This window comes from Hermetia illucens, chromosome 4, assembly GCF_905115235.1.
Source record: "Hermetia illucens chromosome 4, iHerIll2.2.curated.20191125, whole genome shotgun sequence".
NCBI lineage: Eukaryota > Metazoa > Arthropoda > Insecta > Diptera > Stratiomyidae > Hermetia > Hermetia illucens.
Window position 1 is genome coordinate 154,676,716 of NC_051852.1, and position 18,240 is coordinate 154,694,955.

General features: G+C 43.7%; 1 protein-coding gene across 2 annotated transcripts in view; it reads left to right on the forward strand.

Moving 5' to 3' along the window:
- The window catches only part of LOC119654564 (EH domain-binding protein 1), a 153,792-nt gene that overhangs the window by 102,583 nt on the left and 32,969 nt on the right, over positions 1-18,240 (forward strand). For both annotated transcript variants that reach the window (XM_038060012.1, XM_038060013.1), the window contains exon 2: positions 5,760-5,967. In XM_038060012.1, the coding sequence (XP_037915940.1) occupies positions 5,760-5,967 (208 nt within the window). The remainder of the gene's footprint in view (positions 1-5,759; positions 5,968-18,240) is intronic.

The window sequence follows — 18,240 nt, forward strand, 5'->3', positions numbered from 1 at the left end:
ATCGCTAGTGCAGCCCCAAGTTGCACAAAACGCAGTGTTCTTACCCCGGCAGATGGGGAACAAAAAATCAACGAAATGAAGTGAGAGGAAAACAGCGGGGATCTGCCGACGAGGACTCAACAGGAAAAATTCCACGAGGTGATAACTAAGTGGACCAAGTAGCATCGAAAACAGGAGTAGCGGCAGCAGTACCTCCACTATAGCAAAGTAGAAGTCGACTACGATGGCAGTGTCAAAAAAAAGAGAAGGGCAAACCACTTTCAGAGGTCATTCTCATAAAGCCCAACGAAGGAAAATCTTTCGCGGAAGCTCTTCGAAAAGTGTTCAACAACGTACATGGGTAGGTGTTAATTATAATATCCGGCGGACTCCAACCGGCGATATACTTGTCGAGACTCGGCGAGACAATGGGGAGGATTTTAGGCACCAAAGCAGTGGTTTCTAGCTTAGAACTCATGTTTACTCTTAAAATAAGGGATCTGGATTATCTAACTAATCCGGAAGAGGGATTAGTCAAATGTAAGCAACCTTAAGGTGGGAGTTACGTCTGTCAACTATAGAAAAGCGAAAAGTCAAGCACTATGATCCACATCTTGCAAGCAAACATGCATAGGAGTGCAACTGCTTATGACCTGATAGGGCAGATGGTGCAAAAAAACCTTAAAAAAGGGACACTGCCCCGAAATCAACCGGCAGAATGCGCCCTGCTGGCAGGAGCTAATCAACGCGCAAATAGTAAGCCATGGGGCCTAGGGTATAAGCTGATTTTCAAAAAACTCTGTGCCCATCTGTCACTGTGTTCTATGGAAGCAGCGAACATGGAAGAAATTGTGCTGGCCCTTTTTCCTGTCCAGCCCATCCGAACTGACGCTGTCGATGAAGGAGTGAGTACGAAGGGGTGCTCACTCTTCATTGCAAAGGAACTAGAGGAAGCGGTCATTAATGACAAAAAAACACCAGAAACGAACGGTGTTCCCAACGAAGTGTTGAAACTCGTATGGAAATACCAGACGGACTTGCTGCTCGGTGCATTCAATGCATGTTTGACAGCGGAGATTTTTCCATCCCGCTCGAAGATTGCGAGGCTTGTGCTGATAAGCGAGGGCAAAGGGGGGCATGGTGATGCGGCAAGTAAGCAGATGGATGGCTGAACATGGATTCCCCTTAGCTCTGGAGAAAACCGAAGTCGTACTGATCAAGGAGAGGGTTCCCACAGTCCTCCCTATTCAGGTTTGTGAAACCATGATCTTGTCGAAGCCGGCGGTGAAATACCCCGGCATCATGATAGACACGGAGATGATCTTCTTCGAGCAGATTCGCAACACCGCAAACATGGCTGCAGCTAGAATGCCTGCGATTTGCCGACTCATATCCAACGCTGGGGGTCCCTTATCTAGCAGGCGTCGCTTGCTGATAAGCGCGGTGCAGTTCGTCCTCCTTTTCAATTCCGAAATATGGGCTGACTTCCTCAATAAGGAAATGCTCTGCGAATTATGTCCGCCTATCGCACCGTCTCGGGGCCAGCTGTATTGGTGATAGCGGGAATTATTCCGATCGCTCTCTACGTTGCCGAGTAGAGGGTGTCACTTGTGAACAGAAAGTCCGTACTCTTTGTGTATTGCAGCAATCTTGGAAGAGGAAGAAAGCACGGTGAGGTTGACTATTACCTAATCATGCAAGGGTGTCTTGGATCCCTGGACACCATAATTGGGGTCATGTTGCAGAGCGAGTGGTATGTTACACTCAAGGTATTCTTAAGGCGAAAAAGAGGGTGATGGGTAGAAGAAATGCCAGGGTAGCTGTGGGTCCCTGAATCCACGGGGTTTTACTCGTATACTGAAAAGGCCTGACGCCCCAGAGGGTATTTTAGTCGGTAGTCTGCCTGAGGAGGGAGTCTGGCACTGTGTACCTAAATGCATTTCGCTCATCCCTTTCCCTTGCGCTTTCCACTTTTCTAAGGCTAATGCAATGACGGTAGCGACTTATCCTCCTTTCGTTTTCCAGTTTTGATTTATCTCATTTATTTTTCTTTAAATGCGCCTTTACGAATTGAATTATTTTATCTAAATTTTGGTTGTTTGCTTGTCATTTTTGTCACTTTCTCAACTGCATATACGAGCTTTACCATGGTACCCGCTACTAGGAAACTGTATGACAGACAATCTTATCAGTATATGCAACGGATTTTTTTAAAGATTAACGTATCTATGGCGCCGATTTTTTTGAAGGCCATTTGGAGCCAAGTTAAATATAGTAGTAGAGGCCAACCTAGTCTGTGTTTGACGTCAGAAGTCTTCCCTTGAACAAATCTCGGAAACCCAACTGCCCTATAGTATCCGCGGGAGAAATTCGATCTGGCTGACTTCGGGATTGTGGAAGCGGATTGCTACGAGTGATGGCAGGCGTGACGCGCTCGAACAATGATATCGAGCGAAATCTCAAGAAGTTCAGCATAGTATGCGATACGACAAGAGGGAATTTGCTATTACGATGATCAGGGAAGCGGAAGAGGCCGCAAAACGCAGTGATTTCAAAAGTGTATTCCGCATAATGAAAAAGCTTTCATGTGGTTGCAAATCTTTCGATGATTCTGTAAAGGGCGTCCTCATTTACGATGACGAGCAGCAGATTGTTCCTCTAAACAGAAGAGAAATCCTTTCAGTCGTGAATGTACTCAAACGGAGAAAAATCGTTACACTTTCAGTAATGCATGTCTGACCTTTCCCAGAGAGCGGAAGAAGGGGATGATCGTTCAAATTCCAAACAAGGGCACCAGTTTTGAGTGTAATAATTGCAGGGGTATTCTCTCTATCTGCAGCGTGGTTTCTGCCAACGTTGGCACGGAACTGGATATTGCCCGACGCATTAGTACCATTAGATCCGTCTTAGCCGCCTTGTCTAAAATCTGGAAATGCAGTTATCGCAAAATCAAGATCACATTGAAACTGGGAAAGTGGCCCCCACTGTCACTCGGAGGCTCCAAACCTTCGTCAACACCTGTCTGCATCGTGTCATACGCTGTCTTGGTACTATTACAAACAAACAACTTAGTTGACGCACTCGCCTGGCACCTAGACGCAGTTTAATGAGGAAAGTGAAACTAGCAGCAAATAGGAGGGGTGACAATTGCGCTATGCTTTGCAGTCGATTGACGCGATAAATTAAATGGCAACCATTTACATATGTATATGGGGCATTTCTCTCCCCATCCTACTTAATTTTCTTTTATTATATTCATCTTCAACTCCATAAATTGAAAAATAAACATCTCTAGACATTTATTTTAAATTAGCTAAGTAACTTTGCTTCGAAATTTTAACACAAAATTCGCTAACTTTTATGTACATTTTAAACTAAAAATGAGCATTGATTTCTATTCGTTTCTTTCTTTTAGCATTGATTTCTATTCGTAAACATCGCAATATGATGTGCATGCCTATTCCTGCATGCAATTAACTGCCATATTGCCTAGCGGATCGATATTAGCTATGAACAAGCATTTGGGTTGATAATATTGTAAAGCTGTGTAGGGTTGGCTAGAACAACAAATCTTGATTTACAATTTAAAGAAGTTAATTCCTTTTTAGGGATTGAGGAGTCCTAAGTCAGCACCCATTTAATGTCCGATCGGACCAAATGAAGAACAACTTGCTCCCACTCTTTATGGTCCACGGACTCCTCTTTTAACACCCAAAGTTCAAAAATGAATTGGAGGTGGATTAGCTACAGGATCAGAACGTGAAGAAAGATCTCATAGTATTGACAGTGAAAGTGGTTGGACCTGCCGACTTTGGTTGATCATTGGTTATTGGACTTAACGCGAAAGAAACATGATTTTAAGACATAGGAGACCATCTTGGCTACGATCTAGATTATTTTTTTAGCATGACCACCATTCTGATGCAGTTTTTTAATAAGTTATGTCAAAATCCGAACACGGAATCATAACCTCCAGAGAGAGGTTCGACAATGAGCGACTTACTTCAAGCTCGCTTTTTTTGCCTTAGCCGTGATGTCGTGCAATATTCCTTTTATATTTCAGGTTCTTTTGCGGTCCCACGCACCGATCAAGGAAATTTTTGATAATGACCTGAGAGAGGCTGAAGTGTGCAAAACGACCCCCTCCATCATCACCCTTCCGAGCCTACTTAGAGGCGTGCAAGCGTAAATCGACAAAACTTGCTTGGAACTGGGTTATGCTCTTACGTCCTTTGCTACCATAATCCTTTTTAATTTAAAGAACATGTTCTGCGAATTATATAAAGGAGCATTCAACATCTGCAAGCCGCTACGGTCACGCTGTTCCCAGGGCAGAGGTGAGGCAGCGTCTGACGATTTGCCTCTGCTCTGGTAAGAAACCGTAAAGCCGTCATCCCTTGACTTTTTGAAAAGTTTGGGTGCAAGCCCTAAGCGAGGGGTGCGTGGACCAGGAAAGAGGGAGTAAGTTGCTCCCCATTTGGTCCGGTCCAGCATTAAATTTATGCGGACTTAGGACCCCATCATTCTCAAAAAAAAACAAATACAGGTTATAGAGCTGCCGTAAAAACTCAAAGGCGCTATCTTTTTCTTATTCAAATAAGTTTGATGAAAGCGATAGTTTCCACGGTGAACTCTGCTTTCTACGCCTACAATGTTCCATTTTCCTTCCAGATAATAACAGAAATTCCACAACTATGTCATTTATTTTCCGCTTGAAACTTGCAAGTACTCATCGCATTTTTCACTAGGACTCTATTTCATTCCATCATGAATAGGACTAGTGTGGTATGAAAAGCTTGTGTTCATAGCATGAGCATCCTTGAAATGGTCTGGCTCTAGTGGTTTTTACGCTATCTCGGTCCGTTAATGGTCTCCCTGTTTTTATTTTCTTCGCATTTCAAACCATCATCGCTTATCATTATGGAACGAGCACTTTTAATGGAAAAATGTGGAGATTGTTACTAAAGCATCGTCGTCGTTTGCCTTTTGGCAACAAACGCAACAAAAACAGGAGGGAGGAGGGTAGCTGCAAAACAAACTTCAATTTTCATCATTGACCCATTTCCCCATCACCTAAACTCTTTAGTCTTTTATTGTACGTCAGGACTACGTACGTACTCGAAAAAATTTCCCTAGGCCAAAGCATAAAATTTGTACTTTCATATGAAGTATGTGCTCATTTTCTTTTGAAAGGAAAGAAAATATGCCAGAAAAATTCAATGAAAAATAGACGTCCTTAAAAAGGGATGAGCGCTTTTATTGACGAAAGGAAAATGGCGGGGGTCGGAGTGGAAGAAAAAAAGGACATGCTGCTCGTGGAGAATATACCAACCCCTGATTATCGCAAGAATCTTAAGTGTACACTCGTATATCATTGTGTGAATTTGATGACTGAACAAAGTGTTTGTTTGGGGGGTTGGGAACGTTAGTAGAGGGAGGATACCATGATGGATTCTGTGGTTTGTATGGAAAAAAACTCATTGCACTTCGTTGAGAATTCAGTGTATATAGGGTCAGAAGTCGCATACTTTCCTAGGATTATCTTAAATCTCAGAAAATTGAAGTTTTAATATTATTGATCGTATCCTTTCTTGACGCTAACATATCCTTCAAACCTCAAAATCTGTTCGGGTCACTGCAATTTCATAATTTTCATCGCGGTTTCAAGTGACACAAACGACTTGATTTCTTGAAATTTATTAGATCTTTCAATAAACGATTCAAATACTAGTATCCTGTTTTTTATATCTTTTTCATGATTATATTTTTTTATATTGCAGGCGCCCAACAAGCTTATCTGTAGTGTGGACACGTCGATCACGTCGTGTGGCATCAATTCCACTCGCGTGGGAACCAGACATGATGAATCCACTGGTTGGTCACATTGCGTGGCCCGTGCCTGACAATCATACCATATCAGTTACCCTATTCAAGGATCCCAGGACACATGAGTTAGAGGATAAGGATTGGACGTTTGTGATAGAGGATGTAAGTATGAATAGGATATGTGGGCTGAATTTTAATTGACGATAATAGAAAATGTTGGTGAGAATTAAGAAATTCTATATTTTTAATTTCTTTATTATGCTAATATGTGGGGGTATAAAATGAATGCTGAAAAGTTAATCGTATTTATGGTAGGGTATACAAGAAAGTTCAACATAGACGTGTGTAATTTTGCCAAACAAAGCCTTATTAAGATCAGTTTACTCTCTGCCAGTCACAAGGATTTTGTTTGAAAACGGTAACAAATGTCAGCATCAAATTTGGCAGACATACAGAAACTATCATCAAACTATCACGCATGCAGTAGATGGCAGAATTTTATGAGAAGTTTGAGAAGGTTTCCCCAGAGGAGGATACATTTTTCCCCGCGTGTAACCATCAAATATAAGCTCTTGATTAGTACCTTCCGAAACAGAGCTTACTTTTGACATCAATTGTAACAGAAAAGGTTGAGAGGTAAAAAAGTACAAACTTTGAGGAAATATTTTTAGGAGATACTCATCCGAAAAAATTTCAAAATGCGTGGTATAATATGAAATTTAGACTTCGAAGCACCACTCAACCTGGAATTAATTCAAATAAGTTTAATAATATTTCTCCTGCTTTATTCCTAATTGGATCATACCGCCTCCGCAAAGTCTTTCCATTAGGTTTATGGAGATTTCTCCCGGATTTTTGGCACTCTCTTTCAATTGATCCAACGTCGTTCTTTTTCATGGTTTACTGTTGTGGGGCGTGTAGTGACGGAATGTGCTCTATTCATTGCCACTTTCTTCTTCCAAATCGAGCTGCTACCCGATCTTCTTTTCAGTTTCCCAACAGCTCCCGATGTACTAGTCGCCTCAACTAGCATATCATCATCATCAACGGCGAAACAACCGGTATCCGGTCTAAGCCCGCCATAATAAGGAACTCCAGACATCCCGGTTTTGCGCCGAGGTCCACCAATTCGATGTCCCTAAAAGCTGTCTGGCGTCCTGACCTACGCCATCGCTCCATCATCTGCCTCGTCTTCTTTTTCTACCATAGATATTGCTTTTATAGACTTTTCGGGCGGGATGATCCTCATCCATACGGATTAAGTAACCCGCCCACCGTAATCTATTGAGCCGGATTTTATCCACAACCGGACGGTCATGGTATCGCTTATAGATTTCGTCGTTATGTAGGCTATGGAATAGTCCATCTTCATGTAGGGGACCAAAAATTCTTTGGAGGATTCTTCTCTCGAACGCGGCCAAGATTTCGCAATTCTTCTTGCTAAGAACCCAAGGACTGGTAAGATCATTGCCTTGTACAGTAAGAGCTTTGACCCCTGAGACGTTTCGAGCGGAACAGTTTTTGCAAGTTGAAATAGGCTCTGTTGGCTGCCAACAATCGTGCGCGGATTTCATCATCGTAGCTGTTATCGGTTGTGATTTTGGACCCTAGATAGGAGAAATTATCAACGGTATCAAAGTTGTATTCTCCTATCTTTATTCTTCCTGTTTGACCAGTGCGATTTGATGTTGTTGGTTAGTTGGTTTTCGGTGCTGACGTTGCCACCATATATTTTGTTTTGCCTTCATTGATGTGCAGTCCAAGATCTCGCGCCGCCTGTTCGATCTGGATAAAGCCAGTTTGTACGTCTCGGGTGATTCTTTCTACGATGTCGATATCGTCAGCATAGGCCAGTAATTGGGTGGACTTAAAGACGATCGTATCTCTTGGATTTACCTCAGTATCACGGATCACTTTCTTCAGAACCAGGTTAAAGAGGACGCATGATAGGACATCCCCTTGTCGTAGACCGTTGTTGATGTCGAATGGTCTTGAGAGTGATCCTTCTGCTTTTATCTGGCCTCGCACCTTGGTCAGGTTCAGCCTAGTCAGTCTTATCAATTTCGTCGGAATACCGAATTCTCCCATGGCCGTGTACAGTTTTACCCTGGCTATGCTATCATAGGCGGCTTTAAAGTCGATGAATAGATGGTGCAACTGTTGTCCATATTCCAATAGTTTTTCCATCGCTTGCCGCAGAGAGAAAATCTGATCTGTCGCTGATTCGTCTGGAATGAAGCCTCTTTGGTATGGGCCAATGATGTTCTGGGCATATGGGGCTATCCGGCCTAGCAAGATAGCGGAAAAGATCTTATAGATGGTACTCAGCAACGTGATGCCTCGTCTTCAGTTGGCGGGACCTCCAACTCGTCGATGTTCTGGTTGTTCAGTAGCTCATCAAAGTATTCAACCCATCGCTCCAATATGCCCATTTTGTCGGAAATCAGATTTCCCTCTTTGTCTCGGCAGGATGAGCATCGAGGTGTATAAGGCTGGATCCTGCTGACTTGTTGGTAAAACTTCCGCGCCTGTGCAATTGCTCCCTGTACTTTTCTAGTTCACAGACTTGTTGGTTCTCCCAGGCTTCCTTTTTCCGTCTGTAATGTCGCTTCCCGCTCCACGGAGTTCGTGATAAGTCTCTGCGCGTGCCCGCGTTCTTTGAGAATGCAGCATTACTCGGTATGCAGCATTCTTCCATTGCAAGCTTACATTCATCGTCAAATCAGCCGTTCTGACTTCTTTTGCGGCTAGGGCCAAGTATCTTTGTGGCCGTATTTATGATAATGTTCTTCAGGCGGTTGTGAAGATCATTTGTTGATGCTTCATCTCCAGGATCTCTGTTGACTGCGGTTATTGCAGCATCCATTTCCCTCTTATAGGTGTCGCGGTGGGCTGTGTTGTGGATGGCTTCAGTATTCACTCTCACCTGATGCTCGGAGCACCATACCAACGAGACAGTGGTCCGAGTCTATATTGGCCCCCCTATATGTTCTGATATTCATCAAGGCTGAGAGGTGGCGGCGGTCAATCAACACGTGGTCAATTTGGTTGAAAGTGGTCCCGTCTGAAGAGGCCCATGTATGTTTGTGGACCGCTTTCCGCGCCAACTAGGTACTTCCAGCAACCATTTCATGCGATACTGCTAACTGAATAATCCGCTGTCCGTTATCATTGGTATCTCTATATAAACTATTGGAGCTGACGTATTACCTGAATACTGGCCCCGTCCTTGCTTGACTGTTGAAATCTCCAAGTATGATTTTCATATCATACTTGGGACAGACTTCGAGGGTCTGCTCAACTGCAGCGTAGAAGATATCCTTCTCCGACTCTGCAGTCTCCTTTGTAGGGGCGTGAATGTTGAACCTGCAGGCGGTCGGTGTCTGTAAATAACTCTAGTTTCCCTAAATGATAGTTCAGCCGGCAGTGACCAGTGAGAATTCTCACTATAATTCGGAGTTTCTTCTGGGTGAGGTTTAAGCAATCCTTTATGCGCTGATACACCCGCCCAATATAGTTCCCTTAACTGTTCCTCTTCATTTTTTAATGTCATAACCATGAACGCGTTTCCGATTCCACAGAAAGGTTCTGGCCCGTATAAAGGCGTCCTCCTGCTCCTTTCTTGGCTAGTTCGTCCGCTGCCTCATTGCCTTGCAATCCAACATAGCCTGGAACCCAGAGTATTCAGACCTTTTTGATCAAGTCGACCGTATTGGTCTCTCAAGGCATTCCCACAGCACATTAGAGTTCACCTGGTTGGATCGAAGTGTCTTGATCGCTGTTTAGTGTTGAAATCGATGTAGGGGATTGGACATTAGAACGTTAGTTCTAATATAGTTGTCTATGACCTTCTCCACCGTTTTGAGTACGAACGATGTTAGGCAAATTGGTCTGAAATAATTGAGGTGAAAAGTATCCTTTTTAGTTGCTTTCGCCCGTCTCCATGCTCTTTGTATATATCCCAGGGCTATGCTGGCTTTTATCACCCTTAGGAGAGACTCTAAAATTATTTCTAGGACTCTCTGGATTAGTGTTGAGAAAATGTCATCTACTCCGGGTGATTTCAGTGGTGTAAAAGCTCCTATCCTAGCTTTCGAGCATACCTCTTTTGCTAGTTCCCAGTTCTCCTTTCTTCCCCTTTTATTCGTTGTTGAGGTGTCAGGCAGAATGTTGTCGCCTGCCGCCGTGGCGTAGGGCCCCGAAAATGACTTCTGAGAAGCGGGTATACTCTGTCCTCCTCATTCTTCGTAAATTCCCATCCTCCTTCTAGCAGACAAAAGATATTGCCCCGTCTTCACAGATGGGCTTTGTAAAACTTGGTTGCTTCTATGATTTGTTCGATTCCTTTCTCCGTTTTGTTTCCCTGATCGCGTTGTTATACGCAGTCAATGCATTTTTGCACCTTAGCCAGTCCCCGATTTGTTTTGCCCGGTTGAAAAGTTTTCGTACCTATGTTCTCATTCTCGTTAGGTTCCTATTCCACCAGTGTATATCCCATGATGGCTTAACTGTCTTAGCCGAACAGCTGGCCTTATATGCGCCAATGACGACTGTGTTGAGGGTTTCCGCCACTGTTTCTAGTTTCAGTTCGCTCCTGATGTCACCGCCCCCTTGAATGTGAATCCTGTTGTTGCTCAAGTGCGTTGCATAGGAATCGCAATCCGTTCTCCTGGCATTCCTTATTATTCTTTTTATTTCGAAGTTGCTCTCAATGTCGAATCTGATTATTCTGTGATCTGACATAGAGGGCTCATCCGACACCCTCCAATTCCTGGCAGGCGCGTTCATTAGAGTATTTCCTTTTGTCTATTGCTGGTCACAAATGTTGGAGTCTTCCCTATGTTATATATTTCTAACTTATTGAAGAAGAAGATACTTACCTCTTCGATTAGTATCGCTGCTTCCCCAGACTTCATGATGGGCGTTGGCATCGCAGACGAGGAGAAGTACCAACGCCCTCCCCTCAGAGTACTTCACCAGTTTAGCGAGTAGCTCCGGGGGGACCCGGATGTCGTCTCCTGGGAAGTAGCCCGATGCCACGACTGCTTTTCGAGTGCTGGCACCGGCTTCCAATGAGACGTGGTTAAGAGCTCTGCAAGGCATATATTTTAAATTACGTTTACGAATTATGCAAGCTGTTGGTTTTTCACAAGAGGAGTCCCAAGTTATTTGCATGCTTCCTCCTTGCAGGCCGCGAATCTGCCCCGGTACACGCAGGGCTCCTGAGCTAGCACTATTTCAATATTCTCATTGAAACTTGCCCTTGCAATAACCGCAGATGCAGGTTTCGCATGGTGGAGGTTTATCTGGGCTATCCTGGTGTTGGCCATTGGCTTCGTTATTATTTGGAGCTCTTCTTCACTGTCGGAGTATCACCCTCTTCCTCCGACATGGTGCTTTCGTGTGCGTCGCGGCCCACCCTAAGCTCTAGAAGATCTAGGTGTAGGTCGTCCAGCTTGTGCTCTTTACTGGGCAGCAGGTCTACTTCCCTGGCTGATCCGGTCCTTTTCGCCTCTATGGCTTCCGAGATTTCTTCGGTGACTTCGGTACGCTTGCCATCCGGTGTCTCCTCCGAAGTGTCTTTCATCGGTTTTTCCCTGTGCATATGCACAGGTATGTTGCCAAATCGATAGTTGATATGACAACTCGGACGTTTGATTGCCTCCAGGGATGGGTCATTCACTCCGATCGTGAGGAGTCTACCCTTGCTCTTCTTTCTAAAGACTTTCCAAAATCGTGTATGGAGATTAGGAGTTCCATCACATCCTTCGTCTCTATTGTTGCGGCTTTTGGGAAGGAACACTGCCACCATGTGTGCTCCTGATACATAATCCCTAGCACATGTTGACAGTTCTGCTCCTTCCCAGCCTGGCAATTTATGGTCCTAAGCCACTTTGCAGTGTCTTCCGTCCCGCAGTACACCAGTATTTGACAGTCCATCTTTTGCACATGTGCCTGACGACAAGGTCTTCGATAGTTTCTTGCTCCTCACGAGTGAGTATTTGCTTGGGATACATTTTTGGCAGTATGGCCAGTCGAATACCCTTGACCGTACTAGCATAGCCAATGGCGGACTTTCCGATTCCTGCGTCCATCCCTGATCTGCTCGAGTTTTCTCTCCTCTTAGGTTCAGGTTTGGTTTTTTTGGGAGCACCCCGCTCATACAGGCTAATCTTCGCTGCTCCCCGCTTTCTTGGCTCCGATAAAGACGGCTTAGGTCTGTCCTGAGCCTTCTTAAGGACCTCTTCAGGTTTCAGGCCTTCTTTCAGATTACGCAAGTACCATTTAGCACCTGCGCCACTGAGACCTGTCTCCGTCCTGAGACGTGTTTTTGGATCTACTGCTTGACGTCCCAACTTTCCCTTTCGTGGGTGTAATCACCTGGCTCTCAGTATTTCAGAGATGTGTCTCCGCCTGGCTATCCAGTTTGTGTGCGGTACGGGATTCTGCTTGTTTTGTTGTCGTTTTCTTTTTTTTTTGTGAGGTTACGCATTTGATTCTCACGAGTATGGGGGTTAGGAGATCCGCCGTGCTCGGTAAGGTCACGCTCACTCACTGAGGCAACCAGGTATCAGTGAGGCTCCGCTCGAACACAGTCAATGGGCATAGCTCGGATGAGACCCTAGATTGGGGGAGGTGTTTTTCGACTCCACAGTCTACAACCGTAGCGTTTTGTTAATATAGGGTCACCTCATACAGGCTTTGGCTATCAAAGTGCCAAAAATCAATTGAAAATGGGAACTATTTCTAAAAAATTATTAGGTAAAACTTGACACAAAACTAGGACTCATATTGGGCACTATATCAGCTACCTGCCTTCAGGACAAATCGATATCCATACTCGCCTGCAAACACGTGAACATGTGAAATCATAATTAGGGAGAATTTATTCATTAATATAACATACTGAGTTCCCTGTGTGCATACCTCTACCCCCTACATCGCGTAAGCTTTCAAGTGTTTGTGGGAATTTCAAGAAGGACATGCACGTCCTGATTCTATCAACTAACCGCTCACTCACCTTGAAACCCTCATAAGAATATTGAAATGTGGAGGCGCATAAATGAAGGATGGGAGACAACCTGCTGAAGCCATAATCATTACCAGAAAAAATATTTACGCTACGTCCATGCGTATGTAACATGGGCTTGTCAAGAGCTATATTTCTGGCGTTTTCCCGTAATAAAAATTTGTTGATGCTATCAAGCCTTGTGAATGAATGACCTATTTCTTTTCACTGGAACATGTGGGGCATGTGTGTTTTTTTATTAATGAAGCTCGGAAGAGCCACAGTAAAAGGTTCGGAAATTTCGGGAAGGAAGACAGTATGCTCCTGAAAACAGGAATTTATTGAAGCTGTTTCACGGCTATCATTTCGCTATCATAATGACCGTCCCATTGAGAAAGTAGACACCGCAACTGGAGTAGATAGAATTCATTCAAGATCACCTATCCGCACCTATTGTATGCAGATCACATTATGAATGACGCAACATCCACGCAGCCAACTGAATGGATTCCGGTAGTAAGCGAACACTATACGCACTATGCAGCGTGAAATTATGATGTGAATAGTTAATTACGTTCTATTACACACAAATCAAGTTGGATGTGGCGTACGAGGGTTCTGCAGATACAGAGCAATTATGCTTCGGTCTAGTATGGAGCGTGGAGCTTATCTTAGTGGTGGCTAGCCATCACAGCAAGACAACAAGTACCAGTAGGAGTAGCCGCTGCAATTGCATATTGAAATGGTGATAGGAGCTGGGTATCAATTGACTGTAATCAAGAGCCATGATGCTGTAAACTGTGGTCTGAGTGCGGTTTTGCTTTGAAATCTAAACTGGAGAGTTCGAAGTGTTAGGATTAGCGTTCACTATTCCGTGTTATTGAAGGACGTACATAGTTTGAAACGATAGTGATTGGTCTCTAAAGTAAAAACGTGGATAATTTAGTTATTATTTAGATATGTGACTGTCTGCACATGTACCCATTCTAATTGATGGCTAGCAACGTTTCTCTCGTTTAAATATGCGCATAATACAGCTTTTTGCGGACTGACAGACAAGCAACCATACAATTTGCATAATGATAAGCGATCATTCTCTTTCAACGACTATTGATAAATTCTCTTTCGGGACGGTGTCGTGAATTGAAAGGAAACAATATAATTTGCAAATTTAGTATTGTACACAAGAGTGTTATCCACGATAAGCGTTATGTCACTCTTCACAACCGATCCATATTCTGTAGGGTTTCTTTTCGTTTTCCGTTCCAGGCATGTTACGTCCTTCTTGTTTATTTGACCTGTAACGATTCCTGAAAGTTTTGCTTGGGGAGCAGGAGAAAGGCGTGAATACGAAACATTCCACACGTTGGGCATTTACACAATACCCAACCAACAAGAAGCTTCTGGAATCGCTTTCATGTTTTATACAAGGTTCTATCGATTCAGCAAACAAAGCACTGAAATGTATTGAACGTGCAACATTAAGGACAATGGATGACTATGTCGATACTACGAGGAACAAATAAGCGACTACTTTCGATTATGAGGGGATTATAAAATTTTTGAATGTAGTAGTTACACGGGTTGTTAGGTTGGATATCCCACGACTTCCTGCTTTTTAGCTATGAATGTACTTCTGGCTTTTCTGTGCATATCGTTTTAGATAAGTTATTCCTGCTCTAGTGGAACTGAATTTGTACTGACTTTCGACAATAGGAACTTCAATCTATAATATCAGAAGATTCCAAGCTTCATCATCCACAGCGCTAAACCGGTAACCGGTCCAGGCCTGACATAGTATGCACTTACGGACATCTCGGTTTTGCACTGAAGTCCCTTAATTCTATGTTCATAAAACCTGTCTGGCGTCCTAGCCTACGCTATCGCTCTATCTTAGGCAGGATCTACTTCGACTTCTTTTCCCACCGTAGATATTGCCCTTATAGACTTTCCGAGTTGGATCATCCTCACCCATACGGATTAAAAAGATCCGCCCATCACATCCTATTGGGGCGGATTTTGCCTACAACCAGTCATGGTATCGTCTATCCTCAGATAGGGGCCAACAATTCTTCGGAGGATTCTTCTCTCGAATGCGACCAAGAGTTCGCAATATTTCTTGCTAAGAACCCAAGTCTCAGGAGGAATCCTAGAAATACTTGAGGACAAACAAGGTCACTGTGTTGCACAGTAAGAGCCTTGAGCTTATAGTGGGATGTTTTAAGTATTATAGAATAGTTTTTGTAGGCTGAAATAGACTCTGTTATTTGCTGTGATTTTCATCCCTAGATATGGAAAATTATCAACGGTTTCACAGTTATATTCTCCTAATTTATTGTCCTTTTTAGGGTTTTGTTTTGCACACATTATTAAAATCGGTTTACTGTCTCTCTGTCCATCAGTCTGTCTGTTCGTCACACACATTTTTCTCGGAGACGGTGGTAGCGATTCACACCAAATTTGGCAGAAAAGTGGGTAACATAATTCTACATTGAACTTAAGGGGGTCATCCTGTATGCCGGATCTGAGCAATTGAATTGCAATTGAAATTCTTTGAAATTTTACACGACTTATTCAGAACATATTTCTACGGTCCGTAAACTAGGATAAAAAAAACACCAAAATTGACAAAAAAAAAGTTGAACACGGCACCAAAAATTTAGCTTTTAATATTTTTTAATAATCCTAGTTTGCAGACTGTAGTTAAGCCTGCACATTAAAATGCCGTTTACCTTTTTTCTTTAAGATGATCATAGCGCCCTCTAGCTCTCTGGTGGCGCCATAAAAACACTTTTTTTTGAAGATGGGTGTATAAGTTGCTCTGCACTTCAAAAACTAACTATGCGATCGGGCTGGAAAAATTTATATGCACGCTCAAGATATCCATAAACATATGGTGAAAAATTCATATTTGTATCTCTATCCAGTTCTTCACAAAAAATCTCTAAAAAAAGCCAAAAAAACACACGGGATGACCCTCTTAAGAGGGAGTCCCCATACATGCAAAAGGGGGTGTAAATTTTTTTCATCAAATATAGTCATGTGGGATATCAAATGAAAGGTCTCGGTTAGGACTTTCCGAAGCTAGTATACCTTCATGAAAGTGCAGCCTAGGATCTCACACCAATGGTCGGCTGCTTGATCTGGATGAAGGTAGTTCGTACATCTCTGGTTGATATCCCCGTTTTTTCAGCACTTGTCGCGGATATGGGTCGATGATGTTCTAGACGTACAGGACTGTAAATAAAATTACTTTTTCAATTTACATTAAAGACTTTAATTGTAAATTGTTTTGAATTTTATTAATTTAGATCAATTGACATTATTTAAATTTATTAGTCAGGAGTCCTTCGTCTTCTCTCGAACTGACATCGAAAAGCAATTTTCGTTGTCAAAAATTGTTTTTCTATGTCATGGCCGCCAAGATTAAGAGATTCGCGTGCGTCCGATACGCAAGTTGTCGTTTCGTCACGACACTCCATCCTCAGCTGAAATCAAAGGGGATTTCAGCGAGGAACCACACGTACAGCTCCATCAACTCGGCTGCTGCAAGTCAAAGCAGACGCGTCACGCACCTCTCGTTCTGGTCGCGTTTTCTTTCTGGACGAAAGGCTTTAGCCGAGTCAAGGAGACCCATTTAACCGTGCCCCCTACGTTGAGGCTATAATAATGTCGACCTAGCTCGATGATTTCGAAAGGATCCTCATAAGGTGGCTGCAGTGGCTTCTGAGGAGCGTCCATCCTAATTAGGACGTGCGTACAGGATTGGAGATCTCTGGGCACGTCAGTCACGGATTTTGCGTGGTTGGCGGGTGGTGGCGACTTCAGGCTTTGGGCATTGCGTCCTTGAGCAGACGCAACAGACCGGCAGTGTTGAATAGGGTCGCTGGGGAGTCTCAGATTCTCCCCGTATACAAGCTCCTTGGGGGAAAACTCTTTGCGATTGACTTAATTGCGGGTGGTAGGCGGTAGTCCGGAGGCCGAGGAGGGCCCAACTGTGAAAAATGGAGGACTCAGACTGCATTCCCTGGTCGATGATTTTAATTATTGGCTTATCAAAGCATGGAATCCATTTTCGTCAGGGGGCCTCTGCACAAGCTCGTGCAGTAATGTCTTTCAGAGGTATCGCCTCAGGCCACTGCGTGAACCTATCGAGGATTGCGAGGCAATACTTGAAATCGTGCGAGTCTCGTAAGGGGCCAATGATGTCTTTCCTCACATGCTTTGTTGTTTTTGCGCTTCTGACATGCGATGCACTGTCTGACCCAAGAATTAATGTCCTTGCTCATGGATGGCCAGAAACACTTCGCGATGACTAACCGATTCGTTGTCCGAATACCTGGGTGCGCGAACGGCGTGAAATATTTCCTTTTGGAAATTGGCCAGAATATATGGCCTTGGTCCCTTGTTTGAGGTCTCGCAATTCGCAGTATATACTGGATATTAAGTCAAAGATAGGAAACTCCCTGAATGTATATTTGGAGTTTGTTCTCAAGCTCTGAAGAACTGCATCGTCCCTCTGCCCTCTGCAACGCCTGACAAAGCGTCAGCAATCACTTTCTTTTCCAAACACGTGTTGAATGTCGGAAGTGAACTGGTTGATAAATCTCAATTGCCGAGGTTGGAGAAATTACGCTTTTTCGGGCTTTTGCTTCAAAGCAAAATTGAGTGGCTTATGGTCCGTGAATAATGTGAACGGCCTGTCTCCATGGGAATATCGGAAGTATTTAATTCCGAAGTACGTGCCAAGTAATCGCCGAACACGGCTAGGAGTGCACCTTGCTTAGGGAATGCGGAAACTGTCGCATCCACCAGCTGTTACTTGGTGGTCTTAAACGTCTGGACAGCCTCTGGGAACCACACAATCAAACGGGAGTCTTTGGTTTTCGACCCAGACAAGATGTTAAAGATTGATATCTGATGGGCGGTGTTGGGCAAGAAACGACGATAGAAGTTTAACATGTCCAAAAACCTTCTGAGATCCTTAACCGTTTTTGGAAGCGGGAAGTTCAAAATCGCTTAAACTTTGACTGGATCCGGTTGGATGTCTTCAAAGGTAATCAGGTGGCCGTGGGTCGTGGAAATTTTCAAGTTTCCACGTTTGTCCTAAGGTTTCCCAGCCGTGCATTTTCCACGATATCCTTTGTTTTCAACGTCGTAGCGTGGAAATTCTTGCATTTCCTGAACGTGTGCTGCTTCCTCTTTCGAATGAGGTATCGCCCGCAGCAATCCACTGATTCGAATTTTTCATCATTTTTACGACCCGTGGGTCGTGGAAATTTTCAATTTTTCACGTTTTTTCCAAGGCTTCCCAGCCGTGCATTTTCCACGATATCTTCTATTTCCGACGTCTTATCGTTGAAATTTTTGCATTTTCTGAACGTGTACCGCTTCCCCTTTCAAACGAGGTATCGCCTACAGCAATC